This window comes from Scaptodrosophila lebanonensis, unplaced genomic scaffold, assembly GCF_003285725.1.
Source record: "Scaptodrosophila lebanonensis strain 11010-0011.00,11010-0021.00 unplaced genomic scaffold, SlebRS2 tig00000024-arrow-pilon, whole genome shotgun sequence".
Lineage (NCBI taxonomy): Eukaryota > Metazoa > Arthropoda > Insecta > Diptera > Drosophilidae > Scaptodrosophila > Scaptodrosophila lebanonensis.
Window position 1 is genome coordinate 1,710,335 of NW_022060538.1, and position 19,535 is coordinate 1,729,869.

Below are 19,535 nucleotides of genomic sequence, written 5' to 3' on the forward strand. Positions count from 1 at the left end.
ATTTCTAAATGTTATACAAAAAATTAACTCCTGGATGTTGAATGTTTATTTCTATTGGAAGTTTAATCGAAACTATGTATTGAAAAATCCAAATTTGTGCTATGCTCTCTAAATATTTTAAACTTGTTATATTTAAATTTAAAGCCTTCTTCGCAAATCGCAAAATTCTCAATTACTTATTTAACTCTACTAACTCTCATGTTTTTGAATAATATATGTATGTATCCCACATTTTTTAAACATTAAAAGTGCAAAAACTTCACAATGTGTTATAAATATTGTTGTCTAAAAAGGAAGTACAAAATGCTTTAAATGTTTATGTGATTATGTCAGAAATTGACTTTTACCGAGCTTATCGTATTTCTTCGTTAGTTGCTAATTTAGAAAAATCACTAATTTGGCATTATTTTATTATTGCTAGTTGATTAAATTAATGATTCTTTGATGCTTTTTATCACACCAACACAGTCCATTGCGGATAATATGCGTTCAAATCTATTCAAATCTTCACCTGCCCCATAAAATACTGTTCACAATTAAACTCTAGTTGGAGTTGGTGACAGTTGCTTAAATATTAAATTATTGTTTTTTCGCGCGTCGCCTTTTAAAGCCAGTCATTTGTTTCAACAATTGCGAGTTCTCATCATCCAAGTCCATATGTGGCTCCCACAGTCTTAAGCGTCTAGGTATGTAAATCAGCCCCAACAATGTAATTGCTGCGAATTTAATTTAATGCAATACATACTTGTTCAATAAACATAATTCCTTGATAAACTTACTGTTCAAAACGCACGGAAAGATCACGTAAAAAGTCAGGGTGCTGGAACGGAAGTATAACGCTTCGGTGCAGTACAAAACCATGGTAAGTGCCAATGAGCAACCGCCCATGCTCACCACGCTGTAATGAGATAGTAAAGGAGTGACTCCCGAGGCAACAATCGCCTATCAGCAGCGGCATACTCACGGTCTGTAGTGTATGTAGAGCGTACAGTGCACCAAGGCAATTGCTTTAAGCAGACAGTACATGCCAATTATGCGTGATATGGTATAATCGCCTAAAGTAAATAGATCAAAAATCAATAAAGAACATATTCACTACCTTAACAAACTAAGAATTTTTGCAGCTGCATCTACCATCCTTTTATTGATCATGATATTAGTTTTCTTTTTTCTTTTTAAAAGGAAGGGGTAGGACTATATAACTATGCCTGTGGTAAGCATTTAATTAAAAAAAATGCGCAAAACTTAACGTATTGTGGAATCTGTTGGTTTCTTTTGGAAGTGTTTGTGTTAATCAGTAACAAAATGAAGTTACTATTTGTAAGATTGAAGTTAAACATTTTTGTTAAAGAACTCAAAGTCTCTCAAAAGTTGGTTGAATTCCATGGGGGTTCACAAATGACATATAAAAATTTTATATAATACGTATTTAATTTTTTAAATTCAATTTAATTGAGATTGAATTGGATGTGTAAGTATTTGGATTGGTTAGATGCTCACCCTCAATAAACTGCGTATCGGTGTGATTTCCCAGAAAACATCGTTTTTCGATGTAACTGCGAAATGCCGTGCCCAGATCCATGAAAGCCACAAATGCTATCCAGCCCCGAAAGGCGTATAGCAATTTGCGCTCCATATTCGTTTGGTATGCCGTGGTTGCGGTTTTTTCCTCCCCTCCTTGTCAGCGAAATCCAATTCCAAGTCTGTGTTATAGCGACTGCTTAGCACATTGACACCATGGCAGCTCGCTGTAAATTAAAACATATATGGACGAGTGCTCAGTATAGCAGTTACCAGGGCTTAGGCTTAGGACCTCGAGAGTGCAATGGAATTGTGGCGCGACGCTTGGTTAACCATTACAAACAAAGAGAGACCGGCTGGCTTATCAGCAAACACCAATCAATAGGGTTCAAAGCAGAGGAAGGAAACAGAAAACAGAGTATGCTCCGCATGTGCTGTGGAGGAAGTATGCAATGGCTACACTCAGAAAATTTAAAGTAATAGTCATTAAGTGATTTGATAATTAAAAATCATACTATGATTTGATAATTACATATCATACTTCTACTGACACCCATTCATACTAAATGACACAAACTTACTACTTTTGATGGGTGTATGTTTGTCCCGATCAATCATATCCTATAATGCACTCAAAAGCGAACAGTGTCTATAATATTGGCAATATTATTTTCCTAATTGTCGAATGATAGATATTTACTTATTAATCAATGGAAACAACAAATATGAAAAGCATCTTAATGTGTCATCGTTTCATATTGTAACAGTTTTTTAAGGTTCTAGATATATGCATCTTCGAAACGTCTTAAGAAACGTAGTATTCAGAAATTTGCCCCTAATTGATTTCACTTGAGGCGGCTTTAACGGACACCATTTTCCTAATCAACTCAAGGACATGTCGCCTAACACTTTCAGCTGCCAAATTGCGTTCAGTGTATAGAGCTGGCTTTGGTGCCGCCCCCACCGTTCCCAAAACGTTGTGCTGGGGGCGGGACTGTGTGCAAAATCGATATTACGCCAAGCTTGGCACGCGTATTGTTTATGCAATCCTCAACTATATACATACATATAGTGTGTATGTACGAACTATAATTTCGAGCAGCACGCGAGCACGTGCTGCGCAACCCGGCAATGCCGCTTTATTTATATTCCGTCAACAAAAAACACCAACCAGTGGGTCGCCAGAGGCAACGACCACGCGCGTGGCTACAGGGCCGAGATATTCATAATTTTTTAGTACCATCAACACTTTTCTAGTACTCCCGACGGGCTGTGTGCGTATTTTTATGCACAGCGGTTTGGTGTGTGTGTGTATGTTTATTTGGTGACATTTAGATTTGATTTTGACTTACACTGTGAACCCCTGGGCAAGTATTTTTATTGCGTGATACACGCGGCGTATGATTGATATCTGCACTCGTTGCTGTTTAACGGTAAATATTGAAATTTTTTATATTACGCAGGGTTTGCTTGTAATTGCTAGCGGTCTTAACACGAGCATCTGTATATACCAAAGGCCAAAGAATGCGTCCGCTGACTACTTCGCTGCCGTCTGCTGCAACGTTCTGACTCCCACTAAAAGCTCCGTTGTTTATAGGTATGCGCCCTGCGCCAGTGCCTGGAGCTTTTATGCGCAAAGCTTTCAGACTCTTGCCGGCTCATACCGTAAGGTGAACCAACACTTAAGAAACAAATGTTTAATCATCCTAAGAATATTAACATTAAACAGGCCCATGTATGGTTTGATTTTAAGAATATTTAATTTCTGGTATCAAAAGTATAAAAAAGAACAAGAGGTAGAAAGAGAGAAATATATAGTCCAGCGGGCTTGACTATGTGATATACCCTGTTCCTAAAGGAAGCGATTATGCCGTTGATATGTATGCATTGAAATGTAAAGCGATCGTATCTGCAAAAGGAATTGGATTCAAGCATTTTCTTTTCATTGAATATTTAATTTGTAAAGTTGTTAGTGTAAAAAAGCTATAGAAAGAGTCTTATCTTTCCTTGCAAATTATCCCAAGATAAATTAAAAAGTGTGTCTAAGTGGAATAATACTATGAAGGTATGTATATTGAAAATTGATTATTTTTATATGGACAATCAGACAAACAGACGAATATACGAGTATAACTTGGCATGCATTTGTACCCTAAAATGAATCGCATTCTATGTACAGGGTATGCGATGTTGTAACATTTTCAACAATTTGAACTCCTAAATTGCTTGTCAAGTTCAATGACTCTCCAGGTACTTGTTGCTCCTTTACACTTTCAGATTTGACTCGTTTTTCCGATACTCAGTATAGTCCACATAACCATCGTTATTATGGTCCATTGTTTTCAGCACATATTCAATGACTTCCTCCAGCGCTGAGTCCGTGTAAACTTTTGGCTCCACTTTCTCTCCTTCCGGAGGCTTCTCAGCACCGTGCTTGTCGTCCACTAAGAAAAAAGGAACATTGAACATTATATATGAATATTCTCTACTGCAGTAATTAATTTCCGGGCCCACCACGAACCAGAGATTGAGTAAATCGATATAATTAGATGAGAAAGCACTGATGGTTATTTGTAATTTTTTATTTTATTTGCTAAAATTTGTTACTTACATAGAACTGCATGCGTCTATAAAGTAGGTATCAATTTCAAAAAAGATTCTTCATTCACTAAACTTACTTCCTTCGATTTTTGTTTTTTGTAGTTGTTATTATTGTTTTTATAGTACAAAACAAACGTTTTAATAATCAGTCTGTTTTTGTTGCTGCTTTCAAGTTGCGCCTAAAAATTAGTTCATATCGCAAAAAATAACAATTTGAGAGATTGTCGAACAAAAACATGCCGTTGAATTGCACAGACAACTTAGAGATACACTAGTGTGCTAATCGAATTGGTAGGAATTATAAAAGTCTCGTAAATAAATAAAAGTTTGTTCAGATAAGTTGCCCGATTGGAATGCTTAAAGCACGACAAATATTTGTTTAAAAATTCTTTTTGAATTTGCGCTTGAACCGATGTGCACTGTAGTGGATGTTGTCAATATGTTGTGAAGCGAAATCAAGAGTATGTATTGTATGAGACATTCGTTATGAAAGACATAACAAAGCTAGATTAGGTGGCAGGTGTGTCTGTGTCTGACTGGGACACCACAATTAATGAACCGGCTGTTGCGCTTGCTGTTGTTGCTCCTGCTGCTTTTGCTGATGCTTTTCGCTGGCCTTCTGTTGTGCTTTGATAAACTCTGGATAGTCTATATAGCCATCCCGTGATGTATCATCCATTTGCAGAATCGGGTCAATCAGCGCAATAAGTTCTTCGTCGGAGAAAACTTTCTCCTCAACATGTGGCTTCTCGCCGTTTGGCTGCTCCTTGCTGCCTTGCTCTGCTCGATTGCATATCGTAATGAATATTTTAAATGCATATGCAAGAAAAATGTATGAATTTATATTTATTTTGTTTAAAATGTTTACCATGACCAGAAACCATAACCAGCGTTTAAATCCACAATTTTTTTAGTAGTGACGTATATGAAAAGAAGGCAAAACAAAATACATGAATCAGTAAAATTCAATGACAAAATACAAAGCCACTAGACGCGATACAAGACCAAAGACGTGCACTATTGAATCAATTCAATGTCTCGCTTACCATGCCAATGTATCAGCGACTTGATGAGTTCGCAGCCATCCAATTTGTTGTTGTTGTCAGAGTCGTGCATTTTAAAGTAATGAAATTGCAGCTCAGCTTCGGACATTTTGCTCGTATCGATGGGCACCTGCATGTGCTCCTGAATGTGTCTGTGAATAAGCGCGTATGTTGTCAATGCGATAAGATATGAATTGCTCGATTTTAGTACAGCTAAGGCCTGCTTTGATTGATTGCCCTTATAGCGAACTTCGACTGTGGTGATTAGATAGCAGACAGACAGAGGTATTGATTATAAAACTTACGCCCGCTCATGCTGTATGTTGCCAGTGTTTAGCACTTGTTGTGGACCATGGTGGCCATGATGAGCTCCGGCGGGCTGCTGCTGTTGATGCACTTGTTGCGCATGCTGGCCCTGAGGTGGATGTTGCTGTACAGGCTGATTTTGCTGCTGCTGCACGGGCACTTGCTGATATTGTTGCTGTTGTTGCTGCTGCTGGACAGGGACTTGTTCGTATTGGTACTGCTGGGGCGGCACACCGGGAGCAACATTTTGATATTGCTGCTGTTGGTGTTGCGGCGGCGGCGGATGATGCTGGGGTACTTGCTGCGGCACTTGTTGCTGTGTGACGTAGCAAATGGGTCAGGGTTAATACATAAAACTGCAGCCAGCTGGTTGCACAATTTTAAGCTTACATAGTGCTGGGGATTCACTCCCGGCACGACGCGCTGAGCACTGGCGCAGGCGATAAAAGCCAGCAGCAGTGCTGCTTTGTAGTCCAGCGAAGACATCTAAGTGGAAGTGTGCGATTCTAGCGAGGGTGAAGGTACAATAGCAATCAAAATCTTTGGCACTAATCACCACGTCGCTAAGTCTATTAACCAAAACACACACGTACACAAATTGCAGCAGCTTCTTCCACCTTTTACCATTCACCGCCAGCAGCTGTTACCCAGGTAAGCGTCAGTGTTGGTAAATGTCGGAAAATGCAATCGAACTATTTGTTGGCTATTCGATAGCCTGACTACCTGTTTGCATTTTTATTTACCTGCGTTTATTTTCACCTGATTTTTGTCTCAGTAATTTTTCTACTTTTCCGTTTCGTTTATCTTCAGTGCGAAAGACAAAAGATAAATAATGGTAAGTTGATCTATTTATCGCATTAGTGCGAACTTAGTGTGTTATCTGCTACCAATATGTATGCTTTCTAATTGGAAGCCAATGCCCCTGCCCCAATTACCCATTAGTGTTTATGCTAATTAATCAAATACTTTCTTTTGCGTCCACAGGCCCGTTACTTTAAAGAGCAGGACATCGATGGTAATTACAACATGATACACATGTATATTAAAATAGAAGTGACATCATATTAAAAATATATCGTTTTTTCTTATCACCTATTATCTTTAGAGTTCCGTGAGTGTTTCTACCTTTTTGCGCGTTCGGGACAAATTACCAACTTGGATGAACTAACTGTTATAATGCGGTCCTTGGGCTTGTCACCCACAATTCAAGAGCTGATTTCGTATTTGAAGAAAAAGAATGGCAAGATGAGTTTCGCCGACTTTCTCGATATTATGCATCAGCACTCGAAGGTCGAGAATCTGCCAAACGAAGTTATTGCCGCATTTAAGGCAGCCGATCCGCAGAACAAAGGCACCATATCAGCCAAGCAGCTGCGTAACCTGTTGCAAAACTGGGGCGAGGGCTTGTCTGTACGTGAGGTAAATACTTCACTCAAATTTGTTAGAAAAGCGTCTACAAAAATTTGTATATTGGCAGGTGGACAATATCTTTCGAGAAGCCAATGTCAACAATAATAGCACAGTGCGCTATGCAGACTTTGTGAAGATAGCTTGTGCTCCCGTGCCCGACTATTATTGAAGTTGCATGCAGCGCAGTTTTATACAATTATGCATCTACATTCCAAAATATTCCAGTACTGTTGCACCACTATTCAACAAATTACACATTTAATATTTATTTTGTATGAAAAGTTATCTTTTATTCAAATGGAAAACCCTTCATTATGTACAACTGTACTATACCAGGTCTTAGTTGGCAATGGTGACCTCAACCTCTACTCCGGGCTCGATGTTGATCGAAGTGATCTTCTTGACGATCTCAGATGGAGAATGCAAATCAATGATACGCTTGTGAATTCTCATCTGCAAAAAAAACGAACAAATGCGAGTTGTTAAAGATTTAGAAATAATTCAACTTAAGAATGATAAACAATGTCGCATTCCAAGAGCCAAACTACTGTTGGTAAATCAGCAAGGTGGACTATGAGAAAACGTTTAGTCTAGGCAGATCGATATTGATACTGTGCAATGTGCAAGAGGGCACCTAAGCGCGATATCAGATCTGCCCTTATAAAAACTATCAATTTTATTTGCGGCCTTACCTGGAAACGATCCCAGGTCTTTGAACCTTCACCGCAAGGTGTCTTACGTGTGGTGATGCGGAGGACTTTGGTTGGCATACGCACAGGACCCTGCAAGAATAAGAAAATATATTACGTTGGTTCGTACATTCACAAAATGATTTGATTCGTAGATAAATTTTTTCATGTGCTTAAATCACAAAAGATTTCCATACTGTTTTTTTCAGTGCGGAAATAATGTCCGATTAGAACAATTTTATCTGGCATTTATTGATGACTAGGCTAATCGGCAAGCGGTACACGAAGCCTCCAGGTAAATGCGGGCAAAGAAGCAACAGCACATGGATCACATATTCTTACCTTGACACGCAGATTTTGGTTCTTGGCACCGTTGATCAAATCACGGCACACATTCTCCAGAGAACGCACATTCCTGGATGTAAGGGTGATGCGAATGCGGTGCACGGATGCGGAGTCAGTGCCATGGGGCTTCTCAATATCCTTGGGTGCGGAAGCCTAGAATTATATGTGACAAATGTTAGAAATTTTTGAGGTTATGTTGCAGCCCGCAGCTTGACCAACACGTGTTGCCAGCATTTTGCTGAAAGCACTGAATATGCCCAGAAACTAAAGATTGTGGCAATTGTTTCGGATATGGGGTTACATATTTACCATTTTTTAGCAAATTCTCTGGTCGAGTTATTCAAATCTTTTTATTTTGAGCAGCGCTGAACCAGTTGACTTGCTGGTTGTTAACGTAGTGGGACGAGCAACAGTGGCAGCATCACGCACATTGCTTTTGGCGTTGCCACATACGCTATTTAATTAGAGGTGAGATGGTCATTTAACATTCAGACACGAGCATCGCAAACGTGCTCAATATTTGAAAGGTATTCCTGAAAGCTGTTACAGATTTGACTCATCTTAGTCATCAACTAAACCTATTATTTTCAAATATATATCAAATTTAACGCAATAGTTGCTCTAGTTATTCTACGAATTCAAAGTAATTCTGTATTTAGTCACAACTCACCTTTAGAAAATAAATCACAATTGCGATTGCCATTCACAACAAAATGCTACATTGCGCGCCATGCGTCGATTTTCAAAGCGGCAAAAAAGTAAAATCAATTCTTGAAAATTTTAGATATTAGTTTTATTGCAAGTTTTTGAACACAAATTTTAGTTGCAATATAACTTATATTGTAAAATATATTGAAATATGGTAGGAATCATCAAAAATGTTCAATTAAAATCTTTGTATATTTCTTGCAACACAATTACACAAGTTAGAGCACAATGTTGTTGTATTTAAATATTAAAACAACTTTAATGAGCTACCGTAAAAATATTTGCTTCCATTTTCACAAAACAAAATTTAGAAACTGCACTCGATGGTTCTTAAAACTAAGAAGTATGTAGCCGTATTTTTCCTTAACATTTGTGTGCAATAAGCGAACCTGTTTACATATTACATGTGACGTGAAATTTAAACTATCATATAAAGCTTACAAAGGCAAAAAACTAAAAAAAAATTTGTGTCCATTTTTGTAGATAGTCAGAAGTACATGATTTGTGAATAGTTAGGTAAGTTAAACATAAACACCATACCGGCGTCTATTGGGGATTATTAAATGGGATTCCTTTAAAGCGTTTCTGTCTCACACTATACACGTATTCAGATATATATAGTTAACTAATGTACAGTAATTATCGACTCGCGGCCCTTGCCCACGCCCACCCAGCGCACGGGAACGCTGAGCTCACTCTCCAAGAAGCGTACATAGTTTTGTGCATTCTCGGGAAGCTCCTTGAAGTTGCGTATGTCTTCCGTCGACGTTTGCCAGCCGGGAAGTACTGCGTACTCCACCTCAATGCTACCAAGCTCGGCAATAGTGCCGGGGAAGTGATCCAGCTTTTCGCCATTGCTGCGCTTATAGCTGACGGCCACTTTGATTTCGGGCAAAGTATCCAGAATATCCAGCTTGGTTAAACAAATGCACGTGTAGCCGTTGACCAGCGAAGTGTACTTCAGCAGCGGTATGTCCAGCCAGCCACATCGTCGCTTACGTTTCGTGGTCACGCCCACCTCAAAGCCGCGAGTTTGCAGCAGGTCGCCAATTTCCTGTGGAAACATAAATATTATGATTATGGGTGAATGCGGATTTTGTACCCTTTTGTTGGGCAGCACTCACATTTAGCTGTTCCGTAGGGAACGGGCCGTCGCCCACGCGTGTTGTGTACGCCTTGACCACACCGATTACCTCGCCAATGGTTTGTGGCGGCAGTCCCAGACCCGTCAGGACGCCACCAATGCTGCAATTGCTGCTCGTCACATAAGGATATGTGCCGAAATCAATGTCCAGCATGGCAGCATTGGCACCCTCCACCAATATGGTCTTGCCATTTCGTAGGGCCGTGTGCAAAAAGCAAATCGTATCCTTGACATACGGCCGCACCTTCTCTACATAGTTCTTGTATCGTGCCAACTCGCCCTCCACATCGACGTTTATTGATGGGAACAGACGCAAGTGTGTGGTGACAATCGATTTAAACCTGCCAATGAGCGTGCCAACATATTAGTTTTGATTTCCTCCCAACCCACGTGACCCCCTCCCGACAAAACTTACTTTTCACTGAACAAATTGAAGTCGCCCAGGAGCTCACCAACACGTATGCCATTGCGTGTCGCCTTGCTGGAATAGGCCGGACCAATGCCCTTCTTTGTGGTGCCCAGAGACTTGCCACCCTTCTCCGCCTCCTGCATGCCATCCACATACTGATGGAAATCGAACACCAAATGCGCGCGATCCGAAATAATTAGCCGTTTCTCCAGCCCCTGCAGACCCTTCTTTTCGTTCTTTAGCACCTCGTCGAAGAGTGATGGCAGATGTATAACGACACCATTGCCTACAATTGTTCAACAAAATCGTAAAAATAATCAGTTAAGCTTAATGCAAAGGTGCAAAGTAATAGTTTTGAACTTATAATCTCTGCTTTTCAATTGTTTTTTTTATGAATGGTACATCAGTACTGATCGTACATGGCAGTGCTAACACCTAACGCCCCTATCACTCCCAAAACACCCATAGGGTGGGCACACATTATTCTCATACTATATGCGAGTACACATTTGTCGATAGCGTGCATGAAAAATTGGCACTAATCTCAATCATGTGATCGTATAATGACTTCATTTTATACCCAGCAGTGCTCTGTCCTCTGACGACGCCTGCACTTTTTCCTGCGTTCACGTTTATTCTCAGCGTTAAGTTGTCAAGTATGATCGCTATTAGATATACTAATATACTTATATTGGTAGTTGAGATTGTAAACAGCTTTTTGAATGACAGACACTTTTTATTATGGACATTCCATAACAACTTTTCATTGCCGGCGTGTCCTTATTGTTAGCTGGAACTTGGATCATCCCGTGTTGAATTATAGCTTAATCTATAGCCATAGCTAAATAATCCCACATTTAAACGAATGATTTTTGCCAGATTTTCTCAAAAAATCTCTATTGGAACTTTTTAACACATGCTATCACACTTAAGTGGAGGTCGAAAGAGTTACTTTTAAAGTTTCTTGTTAAGGTAACGATATGTCGAGCTTTGTCATTTAATTACTCACAAAGTACTTCTATTGCTAGCAAAGCGATAATGCAGTCAAAGCTTCTGCACACGTATTATTAAATTGGCATCAGAAATTCGTATAAAATTATATAATATGTACCGATAAGTAATACATTAAGCACGTAGATACGGGAGTAAATCCCTTTTGAAAGGATTTGTCGTTGTAGAGAAACAATTACTTGAACTTATTGACTCATAGGGAGGCATTGTTTGTATAATTAGCATCAGGGAACAATTTTAGACAGAGAGAGAGTGCCGCGCAAACATTCATTTAACTCTTATCTTCTTTTTTCTTATCCCATACGATAGGCGCTGCATTGTTTCATATAATAAACAATTTTAACCAACGTTAGCATTATATAAATGGTTGTAAAATTAATCGTACTTAGAACGTGTTTGTTGTCAGCAACAAACACGTTCTAAGTACGATTAATGTTTTTTAATTTTGTTGTAGAAGAAATCTGAACTCTAAGAGACCCACATTAGTTCAATGTAATGCTCTACCAACATTTTAAAAATGCGTTTTAAACTCGTAAGTAGTGTAGGGATCAAATGAATTGAAAAGCACGCGACCTCTGTTCGGAGCAGAAACCGCGCGTTACTATACCTAAGTGATATTGTTTATAGTTTTTATGGCTCGGCTGACGAACTGAGGGAAAAATTGAGTTAATTGCCTGATTATAATAATTCTCTACACATATACATACATACATACATACATACATACAAGTATGTATGTATGGTGTGTTCGTATATGTGTCCATAAATGATATCTAAATTGCAAGAACGCACACAATAATTATATAAAAAGCTCTCTGTGTGTTGCTGTATCAGTAGGGGTTTGGGCGGTTCGTGCGATTACAATTATCTCTCAAATTAGTCTTGTGACAAGCGATGACAGTGCACAATTTGTTGTTGTTGCGGTTGGTAAACAATGACAGAATAACAAGCCCTGCATCGATTAAACTTTTGAGCAACAGTCTGAAGTTCCTTACAGAGTCAGTCAGTCGAATCGTAAGTTCTTGGAGCTCCTTTCGTTGGCCTTGCATGTTTCTTTTCCATAACCCATCCCCGCCCCTCCTGCAAAAATGTACTCTATAAATAAAGTCAAATTAATGTGCATAATGAAATTAGTTTGAAAATATTTTTAATGGGCGCCTGGTACATTAGTGCCGTGATTTTATTCGCTGATATTATCATGATGTGCATTTTCAGAGTTTAAAAATATGGTCCCTATTTTGGATTAGAGAGTATATTGCTGTTCACTCAACAGACGAACGCTATTTAAAGTACTTGTATGCGAGCTCACTGATTTCATAACTATATACTTGTATATATAATACTTAGCCGCGCAGATGCCGTGCTTTACAATATACATATATGTATGTATGTGTATATATTTATTTGTACACATATTCTTGATGAGTACATGAACCTATACAACCGTGACAGAAAGTCCGTTCGACTGTACGAACGCTAGAATCTCGGAAAATATAAGAATTACAAGTAGAGTCGCCAAACTGGACGTACTAATTAATTGAACTGATACATATTCATATTTTTTGAAAATTTTACATTTTTTTTAAATTATAATCTGTTGCCTATTTAACCCTTATACAGTTGTTGTTACTGTTTAAACAAAATGTTTACACAAACACATTGCAATTCTAAAAAAAAGGAGAAATTTTTGGAAAGTCTATATGAGAGTCCTGCGGCCTCGCTTCGATCGTTTCAAATTCAATCTTATTTTCAACCGAACAGTTAATTTGCTTTGCTATTTCTGCATGATTTTTATTAAATATGACCAATTATGGTCTTCACAAAAGTATTTAAGTTACAAATAAAATGACAAATTGTTATTTGTGCATTGAGTAAGTGGGCCGTGTTTTGATATAAAGATACGACCCAACACTACGAAATACTCGTGTGTAACGACTATGTTAAAACTAAGAAACATTCATGAGCGGATTGACCCTCTAACAAATTGATGCTAGTATAGTATTTACAAAAATATAAGTTTTCAAATTCAATTTTTGTTCTTCAATAAATTAACACTTCTTTGGGCCTTTGGAAAAAGTTAATATGTGTCACTAATGTTATTAGTTTTTTCTGGACACCCCTATGACATGTTTTCATTTCAATAGGACACAAAAATAGAAAACCTTAAATGTGGGCGCGCGAATATCAAAGTCAAACAAACTAACCAGAAAGCCAATGTCAATGATGTATAGTATAGTACATAAAATAGAGGAAAAAACTTGGCAAAAAGATCTCTTGCTTTTTCAGTTCGCAAAAAAAAGAACATATATAAAACGGACCGACAGACCAAGAAATACAAAATATACATACGTATGTATGTCATACTATACATACGTATGCATGTTGTTTTTAAATTTAAAGCAAGAAATTGAAAGTGAAATAAATATATGTATGTATAAAAACAAATAAGATGCTTACTTTCATTGAAAAGTTTCATTGGTTTCAAAAATATTTCGTGTGCCTCATTGCTTTCTTGCTTGCTTGTCTGATTTCTTGCTCTACCGGGAGAGATTACGTTTTGGCGATTCTTCAATTATTGCTGCCCTCTCAGCTGTCATGTGTCATACCCATCAAGGTCTACGGTCTACGCGGCTGGCTGAAGTACTAATCAGCTGGGGCCAGGCAACATGCCCTGAATTGTTGAACTTACCGATCACCGAGATGCATTTCTCGTTGACAACGCCACTGGGCAAGAGATGGAAATCGAATTCGGTGCCATTGGCCACGACGGTGTGTCCAGCGTTATTTCCGCCCTGTCAATAGAGAGAGGCAAAAGAACAACACATTATAGCGAGCGCTAGCATGTACATACACGTACATGTCCATACATATGTATAGCCAGTCAGCTGCCTATACACATACAAAGGTACATTTTGAAAATTAGCAAGTTTGTTATTGTTTATCATAGCGGGAGCGAGAACCCGTGTGAAAAATAAATAAAAACGTAGAATACAATTGGTTTCAAATAACAATCAGCATTACTTATAAAAATTAATTAATAGAAAAGACAGCCTACAAGCAATGCAACATCTGGAAATTGTACAAAAATTGGCTTGTATAGTAAACTCGGATGAGAAATTTATGTACTTAGTGTCAATTGAATACAATCGGTCCCACTGCAGCTATGTATATAAATAATGAGGCTAAAAATGTAATAAACTTTATCTGCGTATGGGCAAAACATGTCTATATGTATATTAATTTGAGTGTATCTAGCTATTATGGTTCAAAAGTTATCTGTGTGTATATCGATTCGGAAACAGTTTTTCGAATTAAGTTATAATCCCCGAGTTGCGGATTCGTATTCGGCAATGGCGTACGATAGCATCTCATCTATATCTTTGGTGTCCTTATAGGTTTGATGGTTACCCTAAAATGAAATCTTTAAGCAAATAAAATAGATAACACAAAATCTCAACTGTCCGATGTTATAAGGAAACATCGACGGTATGTTGATGTTTTAAGATTCCTATAGAAAAACGATCGTGACAATCTATAATATAAAGACGCAAAATCTTGTACCTACATACATATGAGCTTTTCATTTTTTTGGAGAGCATCATTATGATATATGATGTCCAGATATTTTTTTAAGATAAGGTGTATATTACCATTAGAAGAAGGAATTTTTAAGATTTTTCTCAGTCAGTGGTGAGAGTTCAACTCTTAAATCCTTGTACCACCCAAAAAAAAAAATTAATTAATTCATTAAATATAAAATATTCAACACATGCATACACACATAAGTGTTTATGTACAATTTCAACAGCATGCATTTACATCAGAATAATGTGTATGTGTGCTAGTATGCAGTAAAGAAATAAATCAAAGCACCAACAACAACAACAGATTCCGGCAGAGCTTGGGCAGAGATTAATTGACCTATCATGATGAAACTTGGCATACGGACTAATAATCACTAACTGGAGGTATTTGCTGGAAATTTAAAACTATTGAAGTACAAAACTCCAATACTTATGGGAATTATAGAAAATGAAACGAATTGCGCGGGAGTGGGGGATGTATCAGAATAGGGGAACCTAGATACCAAGTTTGGTAATTCTAGCTCTTGAACCTTCTGAGATCCGACTCGGCTTGTCATCCTGATCAATAATATACATACATATATACTTGGTGGGGTTGCCATGGCTCTGTGTTACACACATTAGCACAAAACTAATATAGCCTTTTAACCTTTGGGTACTGGCTATAAAAACGTAAAAGTTAGTCATTACTTAAATTACCTACCCAATGATTAATAAACCGACTGATTATTAATAAACACATACCTCAAACGACTGAAGTTTGATGCATTCCTTTGTAATACATTTGACACACAAGAAAATAATTTGCATTACAACAAATCAATTAAATTAAAATATTTCGAACTTTGGAATGATGCAATACTTTGAATAAACAAGTGGAGAAGCAAGAAGGAAATACTGTAGAATAATAACACAAATTTTAACAAAAAAGGAATGCTAAAGTTGAGCAGGCTCAACTCTTATATACCCTGTACCACCCCACAAAAAAGAAATTAAATTAATTAATTAATTAAATTAAATTAATTAACTAAATTAATTTAATTAAATTAATTAACTAAATTAATTAAATTAATTAACTAAATTAAATATAAAATATTCCATACATGCATACATACATTTACGTCAGAATCGTATCTATGCGTGTTTGTTTACTTGTACATATGTATGTACGTGTGCATTGGGACTGGTTATGTGGCTATAACTTTCTTTCCGATCATTCTATTATAATGAAACTTGGTATACGGCTATATAATCACTAACCTAATGTGACTACCAAATTAGTTAAAAATTCCAAGAATTACAGGAGTTATAGAAAATCGTTAATAGGGGGGGGGGGGGGGGGGGGGAGTGGGGGGGTGTATCAGAAAAAATAAACAAACTCGATCTGCCCAGGGCTTATAGGAACCTTGATACCAATTTTGGTTATCCTAGCTCTTGTACTTACTGAGATCCTTGCGCTCATACAGACAGACGGACAGACAGACGGACATGGCTATATCGACTCGTCTTGTCATCCTGATCAAAAATATATATACTTTGTGGGGTCTGCCACGCCTCTTGCTGCCTGTTACATACATTCGCACAAAACTAGTATACCCTTTCACCCTTTGGGTACAGGGTATACAAATTGTTGATCGAAATTCAAACTCACGTAAAGGGTGTTTAACTTCACATTTACATAGGAATTGTCTCTATGCGTGTCTGTATGCGTGTCTCTGCTTGCTTATGGTTAGCTATGGGTGTGTATGTAAGCAGCGCAGAGTGGCTATAACTTCATTTCAAATCGGCCTATCATAATGCATAAGGCATACGGACTCATCATCACTAATTGCAAGTATTTGCCATCCTAAGAATTACGGGAGTTATCACGAAATGCGTGGGAAAGGGGGAGGGAGGGAGGGAATTTCCAAAATACACATTTTCTGCGTATCCACATAAGGCATCTTGGACTAAAATTTGGTGCCCGTAGGTCTTATCTCCCATAGGGGGGAAAGTGGGGGAAAATCAAAAATATAAAACAAACACATAAGGCATCTTTGTGCAAATCTAGGTGATCATACGGACGGACGGACAGACAGGCAAACAGACAGGGCTAGATCGACTCGTCTTGTCATGATGATCATGCTGTCGGGTCTGCCACGCCTCCTTCTGCTTGTTACATTTTTCGGCTCGCACAAGCCTAATATACTCTTGTATATTTCATGTAAAGGGTAAAAGGCTATATTAGTTTTGTGCGAATGTATGTAACAGGCAGAAGGAAGCGTGGCAGACCCCACAAAGCAGGATGACAAGACAAGTCGATATAGCCATGCCCGTCTGACCGTCTGTATCCAGATTCTCCTAAGTCCGAGAAAGTACGAGTTTGAGTTTTTTTCGATTTATTTACCAGTATATTACTAATGCAAGTGCAACTGGAAAGGATATTCATCAAGTTATTGCTCGGAAAACGAATCGAAGAAAAGTGCGAGTGTAGAAAATAGAGTTAGTGGGAGTTTCCACAAACTTAACATGAGAAGCAATTACTTAATAACAGAATTTTGCAAAAATTACAAGTAATACAACGATATTATGAGTATAATACGCGTTTATTTAGAGAGTACAAACAATGGAAATTGTAATTCTGTCTAAAAAATGTACTCAGTATACTCTAGAATAAAAAAAATTAAAACCTATGTCCTCAAACATTTAAATTTATATATAATACTATACTTTCCGACTGCTCAGAACTATGCACGAAAGCGAAAACTATTTTGGCAACTGTACAATTGGTTTCGCTATTTGTTAATGTCTTTTAATTTATTATAAAATTATGAAATTTCTGGCCGTTGAGCGAAAAGTAACAAAGCGAGATGACGAAAATTCTGGAAGATTTTTTGGTACACAAAATGAGAGAAATATTTTCGAAAATTGTGCAAAAAGTAAACCAAAAAAATAATAAACATAGGCAGCAACAAAACAAGATAATCAAATGCTCAAATATTGGCAGGATGGACCGTCAAGCCAACTGAGAAACAGCAACAAATGATGATAAGATAGAGAATATAAATACATATACTAGAGCAGCTGACAACTGCGGGGCCTATGGCTGCGCAATACGCGGAATCACCGGGAGGCGTGTGCGCCGTCCGTCTGTGTGCGTGAGTCGTGAGTCAGTCAATAGAGTTATCAAGGGGCATTGCATAAGAGAAGATGACTTTGTTGCGCTTGCCACGGACTTCACTTTCCAACAAGCACGAATGTGGTTTCAAATTTTCCTTCAAAGGCCTATTAATAGCAGTTCGTTGAACTTGCAAGAAACTGTCAGTTTGGCTAGTCTAGACTCTAGACTATAAGCAACAGGTTGTCAATTAAAATTGGGTACTACAAGTACACGCAATAGTTATTTTAAGTACCAAAAAGGGCGCGAATGGGGGCCTTAATAGAATACCGGAAGTGCGGTTCATTTGTTTCGCACAAAAGGCGCAATTTGTTTTCGAGGTGTATTTGTATGGCGAGAAAATATGCAAACAATTGTATACACAAAAACGAGGGAATGGAAGAGATAAAATGTAAATATTATTTTTTTTTTTTGAGGGGAAGCAGCATAAATTGTGCAGTCGAGAAGTTGAGTTTACGCATTCAACTGAAGGAACGGGCTCAGGTGCACTGAAAAAATGCATTGTTGCGTTTTTTTTTAATATTATGAATCGAGGAATGTGGACACACAAAAGCGCTATTACTCGGACACTGTGGGACACTGTAGCCAAAAACATATATGAGTGTGGTGGAAGGCGAGGTTCTACATACAATGATGATTATGTAAACTTGGCGATTCGCTGAGCAAGAGATGTTTATGTACATACATATGTACGTATGTATATATATGTATGTGTATATGTTCCTATTTAATTATGTCAATGTGTAGAATAGCCATGGGGAACTAAAAGAAAAACCAGAGAGTGTGTGTAGCATGGGTGACGAATTCATGGCGGGAAGAGTCAAGCGAGTAGCAGTAGCGTTTTGTTGGTTCGCAAACACTCTGTGACTTATACACATGCATATACACGCTCTGCTCGAGAGCGCGCACACACACTTGAGCAAACATACATACAACATTGTTGGTTGTTGTTGTTGGCGCGCACTTACACAAGACCGGACGACGACGGCGGGCAACTGATACATACATAAAATACACTACGTACGAACATATGTATGTACATACATTCGAAAAAAAGCATGCGGCCCGATAGCCCAAATTGCGCGACAAACCACGAGACTCTATTCCAAAAGGCCGATTAGCCAGATGTGAATATGGGAAAACATAGACAATTTTTGTTGTTCTTGAAGCGTTAATGGGCTGTGGCAGCATCAGTTTGTTGTGTGTCCTTGACACAAGGATATCTGCCTGTTATCAGCTGATATTTTTCTCTCGCACTGGCTACTTTGATTTTTCGCTATTATCCAACTTTTTGGACAAACCCCAAAAGTGTGGGGGAGGTGGTGCAGAATAGCGCGTGGATTGACTTACCTGACACCTGCACACAATGTCCACCTCAGAGGCCAGCATGTCGACCACCTTGCCTTTGCCCTCATCGCCCCATTGAGCGCCTAGGACAACGTCGACTTTTGCTTTATACATATTCGTGCGTCCCTGATGCAGTTGCTCGTAGGAACTGCCGTTAATTGAGCTTGCGACTGCTCTTGACATTTCGAACTAGGAAACACGACACACGTTGCGATCTCGCGCTATTACTGGCCGCTAAACAAACAAACTCTGACCAAATT

The 19,535-nt window shown here is 38.3% G+C and overlaps 5 protein-coding genes across 6 annotated transcripts; 1 reads left to right on the forward strand and 4 right to left on the reverse strand.

Moving 5' to 3' along the window:
- Positions 1 to 100: 100 nt before the first annotated feature.
- On the reverse strand, positions 101 to 3,083 carry LOC115621396. Its single transcript, XM_030515037.1, has 5 exons — positions 2,874 to 3,083; positions 1,501 to 1,748; positions 965 to 1,055; positions 780 to 898; positions 101 to 716 (listed from the first exon to the last, which is right to left on the reverse strand). Exons 2-5 carry the CDS (start codon positions 1,634 to 1,636, stop codon positions 580 to 582), a joined length of 483 nt encoding a protein of 160 aa, XP_030370897.1. The 5' UTR covers positions 1,637 to 1,748; positions 2,874 to 3,083; the 3' UTR covers positions 101 to 579.
- Positions 3,084 to 3,564: 481 nt separating this feature from the next.
- Positions 3,565 to 6,061, reverse strand: LOC115620803 (putative mediator of RNA polymerase II transcription subunit 26). 2 transcript variants are annotated; one of them, XM_030514228.1, is made up of 4 exons: positions 5,862 to 6,061; positions 5,471 to 5,787; positions 5,169 to 5,317; positions 3,565 to 3,965 (listed from the first exon to the last, which is right to left on the reverse strand). In XM_030514228.1, the coding sequence occupies exons 1-4, from the start codon at positions 5,955 to 5,957 to the stop codon at positions 3,787 to 3,789; spliced, it is 741 nt and encodes a 246-aa protein (XP_030370088.1). In that variant the 5' UTR covers positions 5,958 to 6,061; the 3' UTR covers positions 3,565 to 3,786. The 2 variants fall into 2 exon arrangements, with proteins under 2 accessions (XP_030370088.1, XP_030370087.1); XM_030514227.1 differs by lacking the exon at positions 3,565 to 3,965 and adding an exon at positions 4,342 to 4,902 and having other exon boundaries at positions 5,862 to 6,058.
- Positions 6,062 to 6,174: 113 nt separating this feature from the next.
- Positions 6,175 to 7,156, forward strand: LOC115620773 (calmodulin-like protein 4). Its single transcript, XM_030514181.1, has 4 exons — positions 6,175 to 6,306; positions 6,456 to 6,486; positions 6,577 to 6,890; positions 6,949 to 7,156. Exons 1-4 carry the CDS (start codon positions 6,304 to 6,306, stop codon positions 7,048 to 7,050), a joined length of 450 nt encoding a protein of 149 aa, XP_030370041.1. The 5' UTR covers positions 6,175 to 6,303; the 3' UTR covers positions 7,051 to 7,156.
- LOC115620774 (40S ribosomal protein S20) lies at positions 7,146 to 8,338 on the reverse strand. The gene is made up of 4 exons (XM_030514182.1): positions 8,225 to 8,338; positions 7,913 to 8,068; positions 7,574 to 7,663; positions 7,146 to 7,334 (listed from the first exon to the last, which is right to left on the reverse strand). Exons 1-4 carry the CDS (start codon positions 8,225 to 8,227, stop codon positions 7,221 to 7,223), a joined length of 363 nt encoding a protein of 120 aa, XP_030370042.1. The 5' UTR covers positions 8,228 to 8,338; the 3' UTR covers positions 7,146 to 7,220.
- Positions 8,339 to 8,796: 458 nt separating this feature from the next.
- LOC115620600 (adenylosuccinate synthetase) lies at positions 8,797 to 19,511 on the reverse strand. The gene is made up of 5 exons (XM_030513913.1): positions 19,279 to 19,511; positions 13,877 to 13,979; positions 10,183 to 10,462; positions 9,748 to 10,108; positions 8,797 to 9,677 (listed from the first exon to the last, which is right to left on the reverse strand). The coding sequence occupies exons 1-5, from the start codon at positions 19,456 to 19,458 to the stop codon at positions 9,249 to 9,251; spliced, it is 1,353 nt and encodes a 450-aa protein (XP_030369773.1). The 5' UTR covers positions 19,459 to 19,511; the 3' UTR covers positions 8,797 to 9,248.
- Positions 19,512 to 19,535: the final 24 nt, after the last annotated feature.